General features: G+C 40.1%; 1 protein-coding gene across 2 annotated transcripts in view; it reads left to right on the forward strand.

Moving 5' to 3' along the window:
* The first annotated feature begins 897 nt into the window (after positions 1 to 897).
* fgf7 (fibroblast growth factor 7) overlaps positions 898 to 23,775 on the forward strand; it is a 36,452-nt gene continuing 13,574 nt past the window's right edge. The window contains exons 1-3 of one of the 2 annotated variants that reach the window (XM_022687004.2): positions 898 to 1,190; positions 1,859 to 2,028; positions 4,069 to 4,562. In XM_022687004.2, coding sequence (XP_022542725.1) covers positions 4,286 to 4,562 — 277 coding nt within the window. In that variant the 5' untranslated portion in view covers positions 898 to 1,190; positions 1,859 to 2,028; positions 4,069 to 4,285. The remainder of the gene's footprint in view (positions 1,191 to 1,858; positions 2,029 to 4,068; positions 4,563 to 23,775) is intronic. The other variant, XM_022687005.2, reaches the window with a different exon arrangement.

The following is a 23,775-nucleotide window of genomic DNA, read 5'->3' on the forward strand; positions in this document are numbered from 1 at the left end:
TATGTTTTAGTATAGATTTAATATAGTCTTTAATATTAAATTTACAATGTAAAAAAAAATCATAAAAAAGAAAGAGAATGCACTGAATGAGAAGAGGTGTGTCCAAACTTTTGACAGGTACTGTAAATGTCAAACCCTCATCATTATCAGTTCAGTTAAACTCATCCTCTCTCCACCTCTCTCACTCTCTTATTATCTTTTACCATTTCCTCTCTCGCTCTGTCACGCTCTCACTCTTTCTCCGTTTCCTCTTTCCCACTCACAGTTCTCTCTCTCTCTCTCTCCTTCTGTTCTCTCTCTTTCTCTCTGTTCTTTCTCTCTCTCCTTTTGTTCTCTCTCTGTTCTTTCTCTGTTCTCTTTCTCTCTTTCCTTCTGTTATTTCTCCCTTTGTTCTTTCTCTCTCTTTTTCTCACTTTCTTTTTCTCACCATCTCTTTCTCTTGCTTTCTTTCTGTGTCCCTCTGATCTCTCTCTTCCTTTCTCTCACTTTCGTTCGGTCTGTCCCTCTGTTCTCTCTCTCTCTCTTCCTTTCTCTCACTTTCTTTCTGTCTGTCCCTCTGTTCTCTCTCTCCCTCTTCCTTTCTCTCACTTTCTTTCTGTCTGTCTGTCCCTCTGTTCTCTCTCTCTCTTCCTTTCTCTCGCCTTAATTTCTCTCTCTCTTTCCTTCTCTCTCCCTTTTCTTGTTATCTCTCTCTCTCTCCCCCTGTTCTCTCTCTCTTACTGTTCTTTCTATATTGGTCTTTCTCTGTTCTCTCTCTCTCTCTGCTTTTTCTCTCTCTGTTCTCTCTCTCTCTGTTTCTCTCTTTCTCCCTCTCTCCATTCTCTCTCTCTGTTTCTCTTTCTCTCTATGTTCTCTCTGTTCTCTCTCTGTTATTTCTCTCGCTCTGTTCTCTCTCTCTCTCTCTCTCTCTCTCTCTCTCTCTGTGCTGTGAGTGGTTGGAGTGTAATTGCAGTAGTGTGAGGTCAGCAGCAGTGTGTTTATCAGAGTTTCCCTCAGAGCACACTGACAGGAGAAGATGCACACAGTGAGCAGCCTGTTACACACACTCACACACCCCTCACACTCACACACACACACACACACACACACACACACACCGCTCACATCCAGACGGGACTTGCTGCACACGTGCAACACACTCAGAGAACACAGTGTGGAGGAATATAACTGTCTACAGCTGCGGAGCTCAGGTGAGTTACTGTCTTATATCAGACAGATCCAGAGAGACAGCAGGACACAGAGAACAGGAGAAGAGAGGAACAGTTGGAGAAGGATAGAAACAGGAGAGAGAGAGAGGGGAAAGAGTGGTAAATGAATGGTAGAGGAAAACAAGACATAGGTAGAAAAAGAGATACAAGAAGGAGAGAGGGATTTAAAGAATAAAACAGAGAGGGAGAGTAGGAGAGTATGAGAGAGAGAGGTGTCCTCAGTTGACTCTGAGGCAGGAGGTCCTGCACAGTAAATAATGTTGTACTGCACTGTATTTCTGTATTGATTGATATAAGTTTTAGAATGACTGATATACTAGTCAAATATTAAACTGATTTAATGCTAATCTAATATTTGTAAAATTCCCATTTAGTTCTTGTTAAAAGATTAACATTAACAAGAAAACATTATTGCAAGATTATTTGATATCATGTCAAATAATGCCTTAATAAATAATACATGGTTTTATATGGCATACCGTGTCTCTTATAACACCTGCCATCTATCTGTCTGTCTATCTGTCTGTCTGTCTGTCTCAGTCTATGTGTGTGTGTGTTTATGTGTAGTCATAACAAAGCAACATCTGCTGCTCAAGACTTGCTTTTAAAATCAACATTATTAATAGGGAGTATGTTTCCTTCTGCTGCAGTAACAGGGGGTTTGATGGCATACAGGCACTGAGACTCATCCCTAAGGGCTTCACATCCCTCTATCTACCAGCTGCTGCTGGGCATGGTGATTTTAGACTCATGTCTGACTGCTGCAGAGTATCCTACTGTTTTGGTAATGCTTTCCTGTGGTGCACTCTAAAAAACAGAGGTAAGATATGAGTACTTTTTTGTACTCAAAGGTACACCCTTCATAATGTTACCCTCAAAAGTACAATATTGGTCTTTACAGGGTCAGATTTGTTCCCTCTGAAGTACAAAGTCATTTCTAACAGCAATAAGTACAGATTTGTACCATTTAAGCAGCCAAAATGTACATTCAGTATTCTGTATCACTGTCTATATAAACTATATATATTTTAACTGCACATTTTTTTCATTTGAAAGCCAGATAATTTTCGATCATCCAGTTCTTGACACATATTCAGTTGATGATAATGTTTATAACCTTTATAATCTTTACTGGCACAAAAAACATGGGTACAAAAAAGGACTTTCACTGAAAGGTACTTTTTTGTACCTCAATATAAGGTACAGCCCCAGCGACAAGCTTTGTACTCTTTTAAGTACAAATCTGTACCTACTTTTCTTAGTGTGTAATTGTGCAGGTAGTTATGTCATGTTATGTGTCTGTGACAGTAATAGATGCATGTTAGCTGGATACATCTGACTGTATGGTTTGTGCATCAAAAGAGATTGGAGCACTGATAAGAGATTAGTACCTTAATTAGTTTGTTAGAGCTTTAAAATAATATTTACTCAAATAGACATAAATGTGGTCATTTAAATTATTACTTAAAAAGTAGGTTATCACTTATAAAAGTAAGATAGTATTGAGTGAAAACATTACTCACAATTAACCCTTTCAGACCTGAGTTATGTGCACGTGTTGAAAAAAGATTAATAATAAAAATGCACACAAAGGAAGACTCTAATATCATACATTATAATATAAAATCTATTTTAACATTAAATCCAATAAAATAAAATAATCAACTATTTAGGTTATTGAACTGGAAGCCTCTGCTTATCATTTTTTGTGTTATACATTTAATATTGACCTTTTTGTTCACAATCCAGTCCTAAAATAAACACTTAAATGTGTTGTAACACTTAAAAACGTGTTCTAAATTACATACAATTAGTACAAATTAGCTCTTTTAATTTGCCTCTTTATCGCTTTAGCTCTAGTGCTGTTTTTTTTTCCAGTGCAGTAGGCAGGAAGCAAGATTTTGTTTTATTGGCTTATAAACATTTTGTTTTTGGTTCATTTATAGTATATTCTGATTAAACAGGTCTTACAAGTCCTCATCTGGGGGCAGTTACCATTTCAAAATTATTCTTGACATTTTGGATCAGAAGGACCCAATTAGTCCAAAAACAAAAAATTAGCTTTCTACAGTAAGTAAATAAAGTGGATTTTGACACAGCCCATGTTTCTGTCTGGACTAGCTGTAGAAACTATTGACTGGGATTCCCTTCATCTTATTTTCAATTATTGGAGTGTAATGTTGAATGTGACCACTAGATGGTACAGGCAAAGGGTCAGTGTTTTAATGTTTTATGGGTCAAATGTTTCACTAACTTTACTAATATACAGCTCTGAGAAAAATTAAGAGACCACTTCAGTTTCTGAATCAGATTCTCTGATTTTGCAATTTATAGGTATATGTTTGAATATATAAAATGAACATTGTTGTTCTATTAGATAAACTACGGACATTTCTCCTAAATTGTCATTTAGAGCATGTATTTGCAGAAAATGTGAATTGGCTAAAATAACAAAAAAGATGAAGAACTTTCAGACCTCACATAATGCAAAAAGTTCAGAAATCAATATTTGGTAGAATATCCCTGGTTTTTAATCACAGTTTTTTCATGCATCTTGGCATCATGTTCTCCTCCACCAGTCTTACACACTGCTTTTGGATAACTTTATGCTGCTTTACTCCTGGTGCAAAAATTCAAGCAGTTCAGTTTGGTGGTTTGATGGTTTGTGATCATCCATCTTCCTCTTGATTATATTCCAGAGGTTTTCAATTTGACAGAATCAATAAAAAACCTCATTAAGTATGTCACAGTAATTGCATAGTCACTAATTCCTTCAAGACTCGCTCCTTACATATGTTAGTGATTCTGATACTATTAAAGTTGGTGTGAATTCTTATTTAAATTTGTTTTTTTTACTCAGGATCCCTAAAAATCTCTGAATCCCTGCCTGCGCTGACCGTACCTGTAAACGGGGACGTTACGAGCCAAGGCTGAAGTGCTGCTTGAGACGGTACAGAGTTTGTCGGAGTGTGTTTGGACCCCCAGAGTGTGTTTGGACCTCCCGGCGCCTGCAGCTGGCAGTTATTGGACTTCCTGTCTCTCAGTATGGTGCCCGTGGCCCCCTCCAGCAGTGCCTTATGATGCAGAGATGGATGGTGGAGAGGAAAAGGCCAGACCTGCTGCTGTTTGTACTCTGCCTGCGAGCGCTGCTGTGGATTTGTGGGCTGGACGTGGCTCTAGCTGACCACGCAAACCTGTGCAACTGCTCCAGGCACGAGCACCACACCAGCAACTACGACTACATGGAGGGGGGGGACGTGCGCACCCGCCGGCTCTTCAGCAGCACTCAGTGGTTCCTCATCGTGGATCAGCATGGAAACATCAGCGGCACGCGGGACCCCAACAACTGCTACAGTGAGCACTGAGCATCACACACACACACACACACATTACACACACACACCGAGCCTTGGCACAGTCATGTGGAAGCATATACACTTGGGTCATTCTCCGTTTGAAGTAGGAATTCAAGTGGATACATTTTTAAAAATCTATTTAATTTGTCCCAGAAACAAACAACCTTAAAATGTCTATTAACAACTCCACTTATCAAATATGCAAAATGGAGAGCTTAATTCCAAATAGATTTTAATATATTTTATAATATAAAATGCAAAGTTTTGGTCAATTTATCACTGGTTTTATCCCATCTTAAATAATTTATTTTGTCATTTATTTATTTATTTATTTTTAGTTAAAATTACAATGTGGCTTAATGTGATAAAGAAATTCCATGTAAATTAACATGTTACCAAAGTATGTTCCTTTATACTTAAAGGCATCTTCCTATACTATTTAAATAAACATGAACATTTAACTATATATAAGAATGGATGTTTCGTTTCTAACATTTCATGCAGGACAAAAATCATGAAAAAGGACAAACACCACCTGGTAACACATCTGTAACACCAGTGACATTTTATTTAAAGCTCACCTTCCGTCGTTTTTTCTTTCATTTTAAAATGTCTAGTTGTGGTCTCTAGTATGAATGAATGACATGTGAGCCGTTTTTGTAAAAAAAAAGTGCTCAGGTGTCTCTGTATAGCTCTTTTTTAATGGACTGTTTTAGGGGTGTGTCCAAAATGACCGGATTCCAGCTTTGCTCATGAATATTCATACATGCAAACAGCATGCAAATATCTCTCCTCTGATTGGCTAGGAGCACTGCGACGCCCCTCCGCCGCTCTGCCGCTCACTGCCTCCCAACTCCTAACTGATGAGCGGTGATGTTGCGTCGCTTCAGCTCCGCCTCTGGGAGTTTCTCGAGCCAAGGTGGGCTGGTCTGTGAGTTTCTGCCTACGTAGGCAGAAAGATAATTCAAAATTCACCCGTTTTTCGGAGGGGGGGAGGGGGGATTTCTTTGCTTAGCTCCTGCAGACAATGGGGGCTGCAAAACAGTTTAATGTGCAGGTGTACACATTCAACTCGGAGAGACCTACTGTATTCCACAAAAAACAAGAAAAATCGGATTTTCGCGGAAGGTGAGCTTTAAAATGAGCTATTTGTGAACAGACTGCCTCATTGGCAGTTAAGAGACCATGTGTAACAAGTTAAAATCAATTATATAAAAGACATATGGCAATTTATTTGATAAAAAAAGCACATAACACCAAAGATGAAAAAGATGTTACGTGCTACCTGAAAAAGAGAATTATCGTCAAATTAACAAAATAAAATGAGCAAATATGAACTCACCTTCTCATGCCTTGAGATGCTCATTCTTTGATGACCTGTGACCCAGGGAACAGTTTAACAGAGCTATGTTTAACAATATCTATGATAAAATATAATATATGAGTCCTGATAACACCAGTGACCAAAATGTTTTTGACAAAAACATAAAAAAAAAATAAAATACATATATTTTTTTTAATGTAGTATGATGTTAATCATGCATATAGTACATCTGGATCTGTTTTATGAAATCTCAAAGGTAAACCTTTTAAGATATTTTTTTACACTAAAAATCTCACTTTGCTCAAGTGTTGAAAATTAGTTTTGTGATGAGCTACTTTACATATGTTAAGCCACTTTAAAATATTATTTAAAATAGGAAAACCAAAGAAATCATAAGGAAAATGTGGTTTTAATCTAAGGGTAACTGTGAAAATGTCTGGGAATTGTCCCTAATCTTTTAGGCTTTTTTTTAACCCTCCATCCTTTGTGACATGGTTTCCCACTCCAAATGGAGAATGACCCACTTACAGTAAACTGATACTTCAGAGATAAATACATGTATCTGCTTCACAGATTCCTCCCTTTCCATAAATCTACTCTATCAAACAAAGCATGCCTGATGTGTGAAGATTGCTTCTTTATAGGCCTGTCACGATTATTTAGTTTTTTGTGGACCATATATCATATATTAAATTATTATCATTTTAAAACCATTTAAATTTCCAATGAAAAAAATGATAGTATAGCATATCAAAGCAATTATACTCTTTTAAATACAATATTTTAAATAATCATAGTTTGGGAAAATACAGCTTTTTTACTTCACCTACTGCAGTCCACACTGTTTGTATGGAGTCTCAGTTGTTAAAGCATTGATCATTTAGCATGACTAGCTAAAATACTGTTCATAGATATATATGCGAACAAACATTCAAATGAACACAATAGACGATATCACCACTATCAAATATTATTGAGATTATGTCCATTTATTGTTCGATGAGTCGATAATGTAATTATTGTGATAGGCCTACTAGCACAAGTTTGGATACTAGTAGGCCTAATACAACAAATAAGCAATAGAAGTAAAAATATAAGTAAAAAGCACTATTTTAGCTATCTATAGGCAAGCCGTCAACTGTGCACTGTGCAACTTCTTTGCTATCATAACGACGGGAAAAGTACACCTTGAAACAAAAGGCAAAAGGTGTCTACTAATTATCTTAATTAATCATGGGTTTGTTTTGGGAGAAACATGAAATTAAACCATTAGCATGTCACTTGCCATTCCCTTTAAGATCCAGGTGAGCTCTGACTTTGGCTGATTGCTATTCTAATGGTGCAGCTTCTCAGCAGGGTAAACGGAAACTTACCGGCTTGTTCAAGCTCGTTCATTCTGTTTATTGTTGATGAAAAAGTTTGCCTAGCTGTAAACAGGCACAGGCTATGGGTTTGTGCACTGCTGTGTTGTACTGTGGGTACGCACCTGTGTTGACATTTCACTGCCAAGACAGCAACGAACATCTGACTGTTAACTAGTGTCAGGGTTTTAATCAGTATGTGGTGTATCTGTGTTTTCCGTTTCCAAGATAGCAATACACTAGACATTTACCTGAACACACCTCACTTCCAGACCACCACGCCCATCGGAGTAGATATATTCACAAGCACTGTTGCTATTTAAACGATGCATGTGCAAGACATACAGTGAAAAGATAGCAATGAGCCTCATGACATGTCTTATGCAATCCTATGTCTCTATGCTCATGCATCCTTCCTGAGTAGTCAACGTGCTTGGAGGAAAGCGTATTGACTCGGTTCTGATACATCAGCTCACAGATGCCTTGTGCTGAACAACATCACTCTAGGAGTGATGAGGGGAAAGAGCGCCATCTAGAACACTAGTGCACTAGAACACTCGGCGGCCACAAATGTTTGCTTTGATGCTGTTATGGATGACAAGTAAAAGAATCATGTACACTGGCATAGCTAACAAATATTTAAAGTTTATATCCTACCAATTAGCATGATAGTAAATGCATGACTAAATTAACTCATGAATCTATAGAATATCTCTGTATATTCTGTGTGCGTTAATGTCTATGTAGGTTTATGAAAGATCTATGTAGGTTTCAAAGAGCCTTATGAACACAGAAAAAAATATATTAAACATCAAACCTATGAAAACAATTATGGAGTAAAAACAAATTAGTTTTATCACTGCAATAACCCAAACTCAGCACCTCTGGGAAGTCCTTCAACTCTTCAACTCAGGCTACTCAGGTGACAACTTATAGTTGACAACCTCATGAAGCTGACTGGGAGAATACTAAGAGATGTAAAATGTATTGAATAAAATATTACATTTCTGGTCAATAAAAACTTACGTTGTTGTGTGCCCTAATAGCTGGCAATAGTTAGACAAAATAACCTCAATTAGGTGTTTCCTATGACCAATAGTCTCTGACTAATTGACTAGCAGTAAGGTTGTCCCACTCCTCCATGCAGAATTCTTTCAGTTCTCTCATGCTCTTTATCTTTAGTGTTTGTATGGATAGTCTCAAAATTCTGATACAGTTCTCCCACTGTTCTGAAGGCCTCAGAGAGCCCTTTGGACTTGGCGATTGCGATCCACTTACTCCAACAATCAAAGCACATTAAAACCAAAGCAAATGAATGTCTGAGGTTTAAATAAGACCAATGTTTGTCATTTGCAGCTGATGTGCTGCACCTGGATCCAATTTTAGATGTTTTAAGTTATATGATTATATACAGTATTTACATTAGCTTTATCTCTTAATACTGTTCAAATGCAGTGTTGGGAAGTAACGGATTACATGTAACGGCGTTACGTAATCAGATTACAATTTATGAGTAACTGTAATCCGTTACAGTTACTGCTTCAGTAAGTGGTAATCAGATTACAGTTACTCTGCTAAAATAAATTGATTACATTGCGGTACTTTCCTATTTTTGGTCTTCCAATCCAACACTGACAAAACGCAATCACTCCTCCCTATTTGTGTGTGCAGCGGTGTCTGTGTGCGTGCAGGCAGCGAGACGGTAGGAGGGGCAGACAGCGGCTCCGCACACACAACGAGACGAAATTAACTGACATTTTCGTAGACGAATAAAAACGAGACGAAAATGTTTGGCAGGGACGAAATCCAATCAGAACTGAGTTAGTTCTGAAAGGTAGGGACCAGTTAGGAAGAGATCCAATCACTGCTACTTTAGCGAAGGTGGAGAGGCGGGATAAGCGGGGTACTCATCCAATCAGTACCCGCCTCTCCTGCAGTAGTGCCGCGCGCTCAGTTACAAACCCGGGAATTAACCTGTCGTTACGGAGCTCGACTGGAAGTTAACTCGACAGTGTTCAGTAGGGAGAGAGAGAGAGAGAGAGAGAGAGGGGAGAGGCGATATATTTCTCCTTTGACGTCGCGAAAAACAAGATAACGTGTAAACCGTGTGGAGCGACTCCATCTCCAGTAAAAACACCACTAATCTTTCAGCTTCTGCAGAGCAGAGTCACACAGATCTCCATGCAGAGATCCGCGTTTTAATACTGATGTTTCATGAGCTGATGGGGTGTTTAACTCGGCAGTGCACTAAAACACAGAACTGATACAGAACCCACTCATTAAGATCAGATCATCTGTTTAGTCTCACAGTGGGAAAGATATAGCTAGTGTTAAAGCAGGAACAGCTCAGAAAGGAACTCAATAATATATCCAAAATAAAACAATAAAATAAGTGAATCTATGAACCCAAAAGTCTGTGTAAAGTTCCTTACAGCACTTTCTCATAAGTTTCTCACTTTAACTCATGAAGTCTCTCAGTACATCCTGAGAGCATCTCTACAGGACAGTGTGTGAATGTGAGTTTCTGATCTCATTTATAGACTGTAGCTACAGTAGGTGTGCTGGGTTAGTGCTGGAGATCTAGATCATTTAAAAGCTGTTTTTGCTTCCACAGCTCTGTTCAAACTATAATTTAACTATTCAGATGTTTTATGACCTGATTTCTAAAACAAATTTTTAAATGTATAAGTGTATAGTTAATAATTCAAGGGAACTGATGAAAAAGCATTTACATTTACACCCTTTACACTTTTGTCGAATAAATTTACTGTAATTTTAGTTGACTATATTCTTATGACATTAAGTCGACTAAAACTAAAAACATTTCAGATGACTAAATTGTGACTAAAACTAAATGCTATTTTCATCACAAAACTATGACTAAGACTAAATGAAAATTTGTTGTCAAAATTAACACTGGTGGCAAACCTGCAAATAGATAGCTTACAGTTGTTGTTACATTGTTTGGTTTTAAATGGTTTTATCAATTTATAGAAGTGTTTCATAAAATTGTTTGATGAAATGGTTTCATAAGTATTTTTATAGAGTGATTGAAAAGGCTGTTTTATTTGTTTATCTATTTGTTAACTGGAAAGAAAAAGAAAATAATAATATGCAATATGTGGTTGCTACATTCATTCAGGCTTAAAAAAACGAAAAAGTAATCCAAAGTAATCAGATTACGTTACTCACTTGAAGTAATGTAACTGATTACGTTACAAATTACATTTTGAGTGATGTAATCAGTAATCTGTAAGGGATTACATTTTAAAAGTAACCTTCCCAACACTGTTCAAATGAAGCTTAAAGTGGGGTGTCCTAATCTTTTCACACACCTATAGCTCATGATTTGAGCAGAAGCTGGTTGGAGGTCTGTAGCTGCAGACTGCTGGTACGGGTCCAGAAAGTGTGGGTTTTAACAGCATGTTCAGTGCTTATACTGGTTTGTGTGGATTTTGTGGAGATCTGGGTCTGAGCTCCACAGCTTTGTGTTCAGATGGCTGTAGCTCACCTGGAGACCCGGGATCAGTGTGCAGCTGGGTTAGTGTGTCGGCCGTGTTAGCGTGCGGGCAGAGAAATGACAGCGCTAAAATGAAACAGGTGCTGTTCTTGGATAAAAGTTTCTCAACAGCCGCGACAGAAGGAATCTTAATGATGGAAACAAATGTCCTGTGTTTTCCACATCTGTCAGAGAGAGAGAGAGAGAGGGAGAGAGAGAGAGAGAGAGAGGCAGACAGAAATAGAGAAAGTAAGAGAGACAGACAGATAGACTGAGAGGCAGAGAGATAGACAGATGAGAGAGAGAAAGAGAGAGAGAGAGAGAGAGAGAGAGAGAGAAATATTGAGAGAGATAGAAAAGAGAGCATGAAAGGGAGGGAGATAGATAAAGAGATAGACAAAAATAGAGACAGAAAAAGATATAGACAGAAAGAGAGAGAAAGATACAGAGAGAGGTAAAGAAAGAGTGAGAAAGGGAGGGAGATAGAGACGAGAGAGAGAGAGAGAGAGAGAGAAAGAGGTAGAGAGACAGACAATTTAAGAGGATGGAAAGAGAGAGAGGCAGTAAAAGAGGCAGAGAGATGGAAAGAGAGAGAGATACATTAAGATAGGTAGAGAGAGGGAGGGAGAGAGAGACAGACAGACATAGAAGGATATAGAGAGATACAGAGAAAGAGGTAGAGAGGCAGAGAGAGAGGGAAGGACAGAACGATATAGAGACAGACAGACAGAGAGATAGGCAGTAAGAGAGACAGAAAGATGGAAAGAGAGAGACAAACAGACAGAGAGAGAGAGAGAGACAGAGAGGCAGTAAGAGAGAGAAACACCTTATAACCCAGTTTTATACATAAGAGCAATAAATATATAGACACAGCCTTACCCATCCAGTATAACACACTACACACACACACTTTTAATAGACAGTAAAGAGCCTCTGTGTTTGTGTGTTTGTGATTGAGAGTGATTGCAGGCAGAGAGAGGGAGAGTGATTTACAGTGAGATAGAATAATGTAATAAAGAGTTAAATAGTGAGATTATAGACAGTATTAAATCATACAGAGTGATATACAATGGTGTGAGAGAGTGACACAGCGTGAATTAATGTAAAAAGAGATATTTGTCATCTAAAGACAGACACACTAGATGTCAGATCACACATACAGTGACTTTAAAAAGTAGTCAAACTTCTGGACAAAAAAAATTAAAAAGTTGGAATATTTTGTATATTGAGGCAAAATGGAAGAGTCCCACTGAGATCTCTAAGCTCATTTTGAGCTCTTTAGTAAACAAGTGCATTCTACAAAGTAGAAGACTTTTAGTGCACCGCAAAATTCAGTGCACCTTATGTATGAATTCTACCAGTCCGGAATTATGGAGCAGTAAAGCCACTCCACTGAAGTACAGCATTATAAAGGAGTTTCAGTTTAGTTCTCCAGCAGTATTAGCATTAGCCGCTAACCATGATAAGTGCTAGCTCTTTTGCCATTCAGAGGAGAGTATTATCCTACTGTCGACTGCTCCTAACTTCGGCTAGCACTGCTGGAGCAGCATTAGCATTATCCGCTAACCACACTAATGACTAGCATGTATCCGGCATGTTTACAGTGTTAAAACAAGCTACATGGGACGAACCACTAGCTAACATCACCCTGGCGTACCGGAACACTCAGGGTTCCTCAGTGTAGCGCTAACCGTGGCTAGCACTAGCAGTTAGTTGCTAATGCTAATACTGCATTCACACTGGAAAGCGACAAAGCGACAGGCGACCATTCATTTCCTATGGCAGGGCGCGATTTGTCGCCGCGACACGCGAGAGTCGACAAGCGACACGGAGATTAATTTTTCTTAACTTTATGCAAATGAATGACGCGGTGAAGCGACATTCTAACCCGATTGGCTCCTAGCTTTTCTTTGGACCAATCACAAACAAGGCAGCTAGTTTCTTTCCCAGTTCACTCTGTTGAACGGGGTGGATCCACATCAATCTGTGGGAACGGCTGCGTTTCCAGCGCAGTTAAATCACAGAAACGCCCAAGAGTCCAGCAAGTTTTGGAGTTATAGCTGGAGAAGAAAGTGGCCAAGCGATTCCTTTTTTGTGCCTTTTTTCTTGTCGGAGGCTGGACCATGAAAAACGCGGGCGTTGAGCTTGACACGCCCACAAGCGACAAATGCTGGGCGACACAAGCGACCCGTCGCATTCCAGTGTGAACGCAGGGTTATTAAAAAAGTCTGGAAATCTAAGCTAACTGTAAATAAATAGAAGCACTTTCCTCACCCAAATAAACAGTTTTAAGGAGAGAAATCTGTAGAACAGTGGTCTCAAACTCATTTTATCTGGGGGTCGCTGGAGTCAGAATCTGGGTGAGGGTGGGCCGCATCTGGACGAGGACACGCATTTTCTTCAACGCATTCTTCCAAGCCGTGTGTTCTGTCAAGTTAATCCATTAATACGTGCTTCCTAAAGACACTGTGCGTGCGATAACCTACATTTTTATTATTATAATTATTTCTCATGTATTTAATAATAATTCTGTTTTTCTAGTATTTTTTGTGCATTTAAAACCTGGACTCACTGTCATTACACTGTCATGGTGTAATGGAAATTAATAATAATAATAATAATAATAATAATAATAATATTATCAAAAAAAAAATACAAAAACAGATTATTATAAACTCTTACTACCATAAATTTACCCTCATACAGTGATTTAGGCTATTCAAATATAGTACATGAACTTCTACTGGAAACAGTGCTTAACTGCACTCAACGCAACCCAACCCAGCATGCACTGTGGCATGCAGCGGCTCTCTCCATTTAAAAGAATAGGATTTGTTGACCTATGAATGGAGAGAGGGTGCGTCTTTCTTGCGGGTGGGCCACACTAACACTAAAATTTTATTTTAAGCAGCGGGCCACAAAATATCATTCCGCAGGTCGCGAGTTTCAGACCCCTGCTGTAGATTAAAATCTCGCGCTCTTTTGACTTTAATTTATTTTTTTTTTTTTACTTGACTTGGTAACATGGTAACACCCCTGTTCCTTACTAGTGTCGCCTAATGCCCCCTATAATATGGTGCATCTTACGTATGAAAATAGACCAGAAAATAGAAAATAGATGTGTATTGATAGTGCGCCATATTACAGAGTGTCTTTACTGCACACTGGCATCAATAAACTTTTATGTATGAATTACATTTTATAAATCTGCAATATTCATTATTAAGGCTTGTCTTGCACCTTCGTGCTTTTTCTATGATTTCTTCATTTTTAGCTCTTTCAGTGGCCCACACACAAAGCAGCCCACCGGGAATTCGAGGAAAATCTCGATCCTCCCTATGTCCACTCCATCCCTGCCCATGAGTCTCTCCTGAGAGGCTCCTGAGAGCAGCACACCTACCTTGTAAACACAGTCCTTTTTTGGGCTGGCCTGAGCTGCATTGCCACAATATATAAACACAGACAGACAGACAGATCTCACGCCATCTCTTGACCTTATATCACACTACCTCACTCTATATGCATCACTGTTCTCAGCAGGATGAGGCCTCCAGTGTAACAGCTGTAGGCCTGGTTTGTATTGGGGAAGTTCTCTTTCTCTCTCATTATGATCTCATGTGCTTATATTCAGTTAAAATATGCCAGAAACAAGTTCAATAATGTAATAACATTCTTACAACAGCCTCAAAAAAAAGAAATATTAGATATTTAGACTCAATCTGTGTTGTTTTCACTTGCTAAGTGATCATTTTTGCTGTGGGAAAGCTGTGAGGAAGCTGTAAACTGAACATATACAAACACAGACGTTCTGTATATGAACTGTGTATACTCTGTGTTACACAGGCTGTGTAAGTGGGGTGTTTTCAGTGCGTGAGTGTGTGTGTGTATGTGTGTTTGCTCGCGTGACAGGCAGCGAGCGTCTCCAGACAAGAGGGAATAGAAGATTGCGTAACAATTGGCGCTGAAAAGCAGAAAAATTGATACACCCAGATGTGCCTGCTGACTGTCCGCGGAGAACACACGCACATCAGAGCGCGCGCGCACACACACACACACAACACACACACTCACATATTAAGGCCAACCAGGCCAGTGCACGCACATATCGAATAAATCATCCAATCATATTTAACGGCTAAGGGGTTGAACCAGACGACTGCAGGTCACAGTAACACACACACACACAGCATTGCCTTTTTAAAGCAGCTGTTAAACTGACATAAAATATTAACGGCGATCAAGTTCTTAGCAAGGTTCTCATTCATATTTACTGCTCTGTTTTTGATCATATTTAGAGCGGTTTTGGCAGTTTATTAATATAAGCTCTGGCTGGTTGATATGACCACATGCTATTTTAATAAATTAGATCATGAGTGCAGGATGGGTGTGGGTCAGAACTGCACACTGAACACCTGCATGGGTAATCAAGACAGATTTAGACCAGTCACAGAGAGCCTGTAATATCAACAACCAGCTGTTGCATAGAGAACAAATCAAATTTACCTCACAATAACAGTAAACAGTTACTATTGCATGTTTAGGATACTCAATAGGATTTTGTACCAACACTAAGAGAGATATTTAACCAACAAATGGTAAAGTTAATAATGAAACCCTGAGACAGCCTTACCTTTAAATATTTACTGTGTGATAAATGTAAAGTTCCAGATGTTCCAGTCTCTGTTGTTAATACTGCTGCTGCTGTAGTTGTTGCATCAGCTGGAACATGAGGAGCAACTCATAAACCCAGTTCATTCTGTACTAGAGTTTACTCGGCATTACAGCACCAAACACTTTTCATTATATCTGCCTGTGTTCCTGTGGAACCAGGTGTTTCCGTGGTATTCAGTTTATCTGTGGTACCCCTGATTCATCACAAATATCCTCCAACTTCAAGTCTTTACAATTAGTATCAGAAATGAAAAAAACTGGTTTGTACCATCTGTAACATCAGTGTTATAATGTCACAGCAACACTGGATATCTCAGCAACACCAAATACAATAAAAACACTGAATACGATAGATACACTGGATACCACAGCAACACTGAATCCTACAGCAAAACTGGATAACACAAACACTTAATACAATAGAAACACTGGATACCACAGAAACATAGAATACAACAGATACAGTGGATACCACAGCAACACAAAATACAATCAAAACACTGGATACCACAGTAACACAGAATAAAACAGAAACACTGGATACCACAGAAACATTGGATACCACAGCAACACCGAATACAATATATACACTGAATACCACAGCAACACCAAACACAATTTAAACACTGGACACCACAGCAACACCAAATACAACGGATACACTGGATACCACAGCAACACCAATAAAACCCTGGACACTAAAGCAACACAGAATACAACAGCATCACTGGATACCACAGCAACATAGAATACAATAGAAACATTGGATACCACAGCAACATAGAATGCAATAGAAACACTGGATACCACAGCAAAACAGAAACACTGGATACCACAGCAACACAAAATACAACAGATACAGTGGATACCACAGCAACACCAAATACAATAGAAACACTGGATACCACAGCAACATCAATGGAAACACTTGATACCACAGCAACACAGAATAAAACAGAAACACTGGAAACCAAAGCAACACAGAATATAACAGATACACTGGATACCACAGCAACACCAAATACAATAGATACACTGGATACCACAGCAACACAGAATAAAATAGATACCCTAGATACCACAGCAACACCAAACACAATAGATACACTAGATACCATAGTAACACTAAATATAATAGAAACACTGGATACCACAGCAACACCAAATACAATAGAAACACTGGATACCACAGCAACACAATACGACAAACACTGGATACCACAGCAACATCAATAGAAACACTTGATACCACAGCAACACAGAATAAAACAGAAACACTGGAAACCATGGCAACACAGAATAAAATAGATACACTAGATACCACAGCAACACTAAATACAATAGATACACTGGATACCACAGCAACACCAAATACAATAGATACACTGGATACCACAGTAACACCAAATACAATAGATACACTAGATACCACAGCAACACCAAATACAATAGATACACTAGATACCACAGCAACACCAAATACGATAGAAACACTGGATACCACAGCAACAATAAATACAACAGAAACACTGGATACCACAGCAACAATAAATACAACAGAAACACAGAACAACAGATGCAGTGATAGTTTCATTTTGGGGAATTTTAATGTCATATGACATATTCGAAATTCCAAAAATTGCAAATTACTGCTTCAAATAGTGCACCATATTGTGTTTGGAAGAGCAACAGAGCAAGTGACGTTCAGCATAAATTAATGTCCCTGTGCAAATTCTGCACCAGCTATTTCACTATTGCTTCCAGCTGACACAACAAGTACTGCCTCCCAGTAAAGCACTTAAAGGCACTACAGGCTGAAGATTTATGAAATGTGCAGTTGCCTCTAACAGGCGTTTAATTCAGTAAAGTATTTAATATGTTTCTCTAGTCACTCACAGCAGCGCAGTTACTTCCTTAAGACCTGACTGAGCAGTTCAGACACTTCAGTTCTCTCACCCACAGCAGTGCGAACCACAGTCAACTGTGAAAACTGTCAGTCGTAGTGGAAATAGGTTTATTTTCGTTTTTACCAGACAGAGTGAAATCGATGGTTTAAATCCCGGTCATGCAGCTTACCATCAGCTGTCAGAGCACGGAGAAAGCTCAATTGGCCTCGTGTTCTCTGGGTGGGTACAGTAGATGGTGCATTTTCCCCTCATCACTCCTAGGGTGATGTGGATCAGCACAGTTGCATCTGTGAGCTGATGTATTAGAACCGAGTCACTGCGCTTTCCTCCGAGAGCGATGTGATGCTACTCAGCAATGCTGCATCAGCAGCAGCTCAAAAAGAGGCGGAGTCTGACGTCACATGTATTGGAGGAGGCATGTGTTAGTCTTCACCCTCCTGGTGTTGTGGCATCACCAGTAATTTCCATTTTCAAAATGGAAATCCTGTGAAATCACTCCTAGGGTGATGTCCATCAGCACGGGGCGTCTGTGGGCTGATGTATCATGACTGAGTCGCTGTGCTTTGAGTAGCAGCTGAATGCGTTGCATAATTGGCCAAGCTAAATTGGGAGAAAATGGGGAAAAAATTTAATAAATAAAAAAGGGGGCACAATTATTTCTAAAACTTGTTTAAGGACCTCAAAAGTGAAAGAAAATGTGCATCCCTAGTGCAATCCAAATTCCCCTTTACGCTGCCACGAACTGACTGCACACACACACACACACACACACACACACACACACTCACATACACAATCAAACAGCACTCTTTATACTGTTATTATCTGATACTTTTTTAATTTAGTAAGCTGATGCTGCAGACTGACAATTAGCCACTGTCCAGTGTTTATTTACATAAAGTAGGAGTGCTGGAGATAAAACTAGCTCCTTATTAAAGTGTGTTTTTTTCTGTCACAGCTTTGTTCCAACCATTATAACAACTCAAATTTTAATTTTAAAGCTCTCATTCCATCGTTAAAATGTCTAGTTGTGTCTTTAGTATAAATGAATGTCATGTGAGCTGTTTTGGTGAAGAAAAAAAAAGTGCTCAAGTGATCCGGTATAATGCTGCTTTAGTGGGCGAGGAGAAACGAGAGAATTTTGGCTCTTGCTTATGAATATTGTAATGGGTGGGGAGCGGTAGCTCTCCAGCCCAGAAGGTTGTAGAATCCAAGTGCAGAGCAGTAGATCTCAAAGCAGGTAAACCCAAGAAAAAAGGACAGTAATAATAATAATAATAATAATAATAAGAACAATAATAATAAATATATCTATATATCTATCTATATATATATATATATATATATATATATATATATATATATATATATATATATATATATGTAAATAGGATATATAATAATATTATATAATAATATTATGTATATATATTTATTATTAAACCCCGCTCCACGCGGGGATCGAACCCGGGCTGTCACGGTCGCGGCCCAATGCCCTAACCACTACACCAGCGAGTGGATTGGGACACCGCCGCTTTAATCGCTCTTAAGAGCCTCCGCCGAAAGGGGCGGAGCAACGAAAACGGGCGGAGGACGAAAACGGGTGGAAAACAAAATTCACGCCGAGCGTGAGTGAGAGAAAGGGGGAGAATTGTAAACAAGACTCGCCGTGGAAGCTACGGCTACCTCTTATAAAACGAGGTGAAGGAGTAACTGAACAAAAGGGGCTTCCAAAGAAAACAAAACTGAACTGAGGTGTTTGTGGATTTAAACGCTGCTCCACCAGAGAGGGGAGGAACAGCGCGGGAGAGAGAAGGTAAACAACCGCGTGCCTCGCGGTGAGAAACACACACAGACACAGAGACACAGGAGAGAGCACACAGCTCTATCTCCAGCAGACTCGAGAGAGAAGAAAGGGACAGAGGAAGATACTTTTGCGGGAGGAGTATGCCAGCGGTGCTGGATCATACTCTCTCCAAAGGGATAGCAGGAAGAGAAAGAGAAAAGAGCCGAGGCTCACTCGAAAAAACGGGCATAGATTCGCTCTCACGAGCTTCAAAGATCCAGCGCCGAGTGGCTGGTTGGCGTTGCTTTTAAAGAGCTCAAAGCAGGTGTTGGTAATTAGCCAATCAACCCTCGGCGCTGGCCTGGCGCGCCCTCCGATGCCCCGGAGGACGCCCCCGTCGGCCACCAGCCCTTACAGATATTCATACATAAAAACATATCACCTCTGATTGGCTAACAGCACTGCAACACCAGCGAAATGGACAACAGTTAGAAATGTTTTAAAATAAATACATTTGTACACTAAAAACATTTTTGCAATGTCATATGTTACTTTACAACATGTGTAATAATGCCCTGCTAGGCTTAAGAGTCTCTGTAAAACACAAAATCCACCGGAGATCCTATGTAAACCTATAGTTACTCATACAGAGGTGGGTAGTCCAGGTCCAGAAAGTAAAAACGTTGTTATTTTTTTTTTTTTTAAGATAAATTACATTTCAGTAAAATCAGTAAGATACAAAGAACTTCAGCAGACCACCGTGCATCTATCTAGGCCAAATATGTGGAAAAGGTTCAAACGTCACACTGAAGAACTGATTCCGCTGGAAGCTGATTGAGTACGTCACATTTCTTGTAAACAGTGTCTTGCCTTATAACGCAACTCTGGCGTTTACTGGAGTGTGCTGTGAAGTAAAGCAGCTGCAGTGACTCATCTGAGCTGATCTTATTCATTTCTCTGTTTAACTGGTAGAAACTGTCTTTCAACAACCAAATTCAGTTTATATCTGCTAAATCTAAACGTGGGCAAATATAAAACGTACTGCACTGGAAAACCAGTAGAAGCACTTCCTGGGAGCATATATGGACTGCTTGTGCATATTAGACAACTTATTAACTCTTTTAAACACCAACTACTTCTCTAAAACAATAAGCATTTTAATAGTTTAACATTTTAACTGTTTGTTTAATAAATGTATATACAGTACCAGTCAAAAGACACATATGGAAATAAAAACACTCCTATCTGGGGTGCGGTTAACTTGTGGTTTCTGAGGCTGGTAACTCTGATGAACTTAATTTATCCTGTGTAATAGAGGGAACTTTTATCCATAAGTGGTCTTTTTTCACCGGAGCTGTAAGGAGCTCTATCAGTCTATTTTTAGTCTATTTTTTATTACATAAGGCGCACCGGATTATAAAGCACATTAAGCGCCTCCACAAGGCTCCTGATTATGGTAGCCGTAATGCTCCGAGACTCTCATGTTGAAGCACAGTAAGTATTTCTTCCCAAGGTTCCCGAGTACGGTAGCCTGCTGTGCCAAAATCAGCACCCCCGCCATGAAAAGCACCCTCTCTTTTGGGGGAGGGGGTGCAGATAACATATTTCTTTTTTAGTTTATTTGGTCAAAATGAAGAAACTAATGTCAGCGGATTACCTCAGCTTTCGATTCAAGTGACATCTTTCTGGAAGGGGTGAGGAATTTGGCAAAACAGAGCTCCATGTACTAGAGCTTAGATTGTCTGCCTGAAACAGTTTGCTGAAGACTAGCAGACCTGGAGTATGGTTTACTGGAACCATGTCCTGTGGTCTAAGGAGATCTAGATAACCTTGTTTGAACTCAGATGGTTTCCAGCATGTGTGTGACTATTGTCCCGTGCCTACAGGCATCATGGTACTAGTGCTTGACATCCAACATGAACCCCCTACCTTCAGAAATTGGGCCGCACAGCTGCTTTCCAACTTAATAACGACCCCAAACACTCCTCCATGATGACCACTGTCTTGCTGAGCAAGCTTCAGGTAAAGCTTGTCTTTAGACCTTAAGCATATTAAGCACCTGTGGGGCATCCTCAACTGGAAGGTGGAGGAGCACAAGGTGTCTAACATCTACCAGCTCTGTGACGTCATCATAGAGGAGGATTCCAGTAGCAATGCTGGAAAATAATGTTAGTCACATAAAAGGTTGACACATTGGACATGTTCAGGTTGGACATGTTCACTCACTTGTGTTGCCAGATGTTTAGATATTAATGGCTGTAGAGTATTTTCAGAGGACAGTAAACGTGTCTATAGTATAGATTTTTGTTTTGTATCTAAAAAAATATTGCAATAAGTTATAAAAGATTTTCAAATATTGTGCATGACTAGCAAAAGCATTAGTGATGGCCTGGTGCTGATGTTGGATGATTTGTTCTGCGACTCCAATTTATTCGAGAGGTAACAGATGGAGCTCCATCACTCCAGAGAACATAGTTCCATACAGTTCCCCTCTGTGGCTCATTTGCTCATAGCTGCTCCATCTTGTTCTATTGGTCGGTGTTTTTCTACAGAGATACAGTATGTAGGTGGATGACAGTGACTGCAACTCAGTGGAGCTGAGGTAACTAATTGTTTTAAGGTCATGCAGTGTCATTTCGAAGTTAAACAGGATGCTGACTCTCTGCAGTCTGAGATTTCATTGGTGTGCACTTTTTGACTGAAAGCGTAAAGTGCACACAAGCGTAAGTGAACACAAACATAAATACCTTAACTAGCGCTTTAATGCTTTAACGGATCAATTTGCAGACGTAAATGTCATTTTAATCACAAGGTTTTCCCTGAAGCTTTCTCTTTTACGCAGCTCACTGGAGATTAAGAGAGGAGCAAGAGAAAGTTTCAGGCCAAAATTCACTTAAGATGTTTTGGGTAATCAGCCACAGACGCTGGACTCAGGAACGCTGCACTTGTGACTCATTTTTCTGCTTCAAAAACAGACAGAACGACAGACACATAAAAAGCTCAGAGAGAGTCACAACTAAAGCATCCATCAACACACTCCAGCAGTCAGCCATTTATGGGAGAAACTGATCACAGGCAACAGCTGAGGAGGACTCCCTCTTCCTCTCCCTCTCTCTCTTATTCAATCTCTCCCTTTCTCTCTCTTTCTTTTTTCCTCCTAATCTCCCTCTCTTTCTCTCACTCTCTCAATCTCCCTCTTTTTCTTTCACCATCTCTCTCTCTCTCCCCATCTCTGTCTTCCATTGTGTTGTGTAAGGGTTGTGTTAGGGCTGTGTTGGTAGTTCTTGTCTAAGGCTCTTGGTGCTGCAGTGTCTCTGGGTAAGGGTTGTGTTAGGGATATGTTAGGGCTGTGTTGGGGTTCTTGTCTCTAAGGCTCTTGGTGCTGCAGTGTGTCTGGGTAAGGGCTGTGTTAGGGCTATGTTGGGATTCTTGTCTCTAAGGCTCTTGGTGCTGCAGTGTCTCTGGGTAAGGGTTGTGTTAGGGCTGTGTTAGGGTTCTTTTCTCTAAGGCTCTTGGTGCTGCAGTGTCTCTGGGTAAGGGTTGTGTTAGGGCTGTGTTGGGATTCTTGTCTCTAAGGCTCTTGGTGCTGCAGTGTCTCTGGGTAAGGGTTGTGTTAGGGATATGTTAGGGCTGTGTTGGGGTTCTTGTCTCTAAAGCTCTTGGTGCTGCAGTGTCTCTGGGTAAGGGTTGTGTTAGAGCTGTATTGGGGTTCTTGTCTAAGGCTCTTGGTGCTGCAGTGTGTCTGGGTAAGGGCTGTGTTAGGGCTATGTTGGGATTCTTGTCTCTAAGGCTCTTGGTGCTGCAGTGTCTCTGGGTAAGGGTTATGTTAGGGTTCTTTTCTCTAAGGCTCTTGGTGCTGCAGTGTCTCTGGGTAAGGGTTATGTTAGGGTTGTGTTAGGGCTGTGTTGGGGTTCTTGTCTCTAAGGCTCTTGGTGCTGCAGTGTCTCTGGGTAAGGATTGTGTTAGGGTTCTTTTCTCTAAGGCTCTTGGTGCTGCAGTGTCTCTGGGTAAGGGTTGTGTTAAGGCTGTGTTGGGGTTCTTGTCTCTAAGGCTCTTGGTGCTGCAGTGTCTCTGGGTAAGGGTTGTGTTAGGGCTGTGTTGGGGTTCTTGTCTCTTAGGCTCTTCATGCTGCAGTGTCTCTGGGTAAGGGTTGTGTTAGGGCTGTGTTGGTAGTTCTTGTCTCTAAGGCTCTTGGTGCTGCAGTGTCTCTGGGTAAGGGTTGTGTTAGGGCTGTGTTGGGGTTCTTGTCTCTAAGGCTCTTGGTGCTGCAGTGTCTCTGGGTAAGGGTTGTGTTAGGGCTGTGTTGGGGTTCTTGTCTCTTAGGCTCTTCATGCTGCAGTGTCTCTGGGTAAGGGTTGTGTTAGGGCTGTGTTGGTAGTTCTTGTCTCTAAGGCTCTTGGTGCTGCAGTGTCTCTGGGTAAGGGTTGTGTTAGGGCTGTGTTGGGGTTCTTGTCTCTAAGGCTCTTGGTGCTGCAGTGTCTCTGGGTAAGGGTTGTGTTAGGGCTGTGTTGGGGTTCTTGTCTCTAAGGCTCTTGGTGCTGCAGTGTCTCTGGGTAAGGGCTGTGTTGGTAGTTCTTGTCTCTAAGGCTCTTGGTGCTGCAGTGTCTCTGGGTAAGGGCTGTGTTGGTAGTTCTTGTCTCTAAGGCTCTTGTTGCTGCAGTGT

This window comes from Astyanax mexicanus, chromosome 9 (genome assembly GCF_023375975.1).
Source record: "Astyanax mexicanus isolate ESR-SI-001 chromosome 9, AstMex3_surface, whole genome shotgun sequence".
NCBI lineage: Eukaryota > Metazoa > Chordata > Actinopteri > Characiformes > Acestrorhamphidae > Astyanax > Astyanax mexicanus.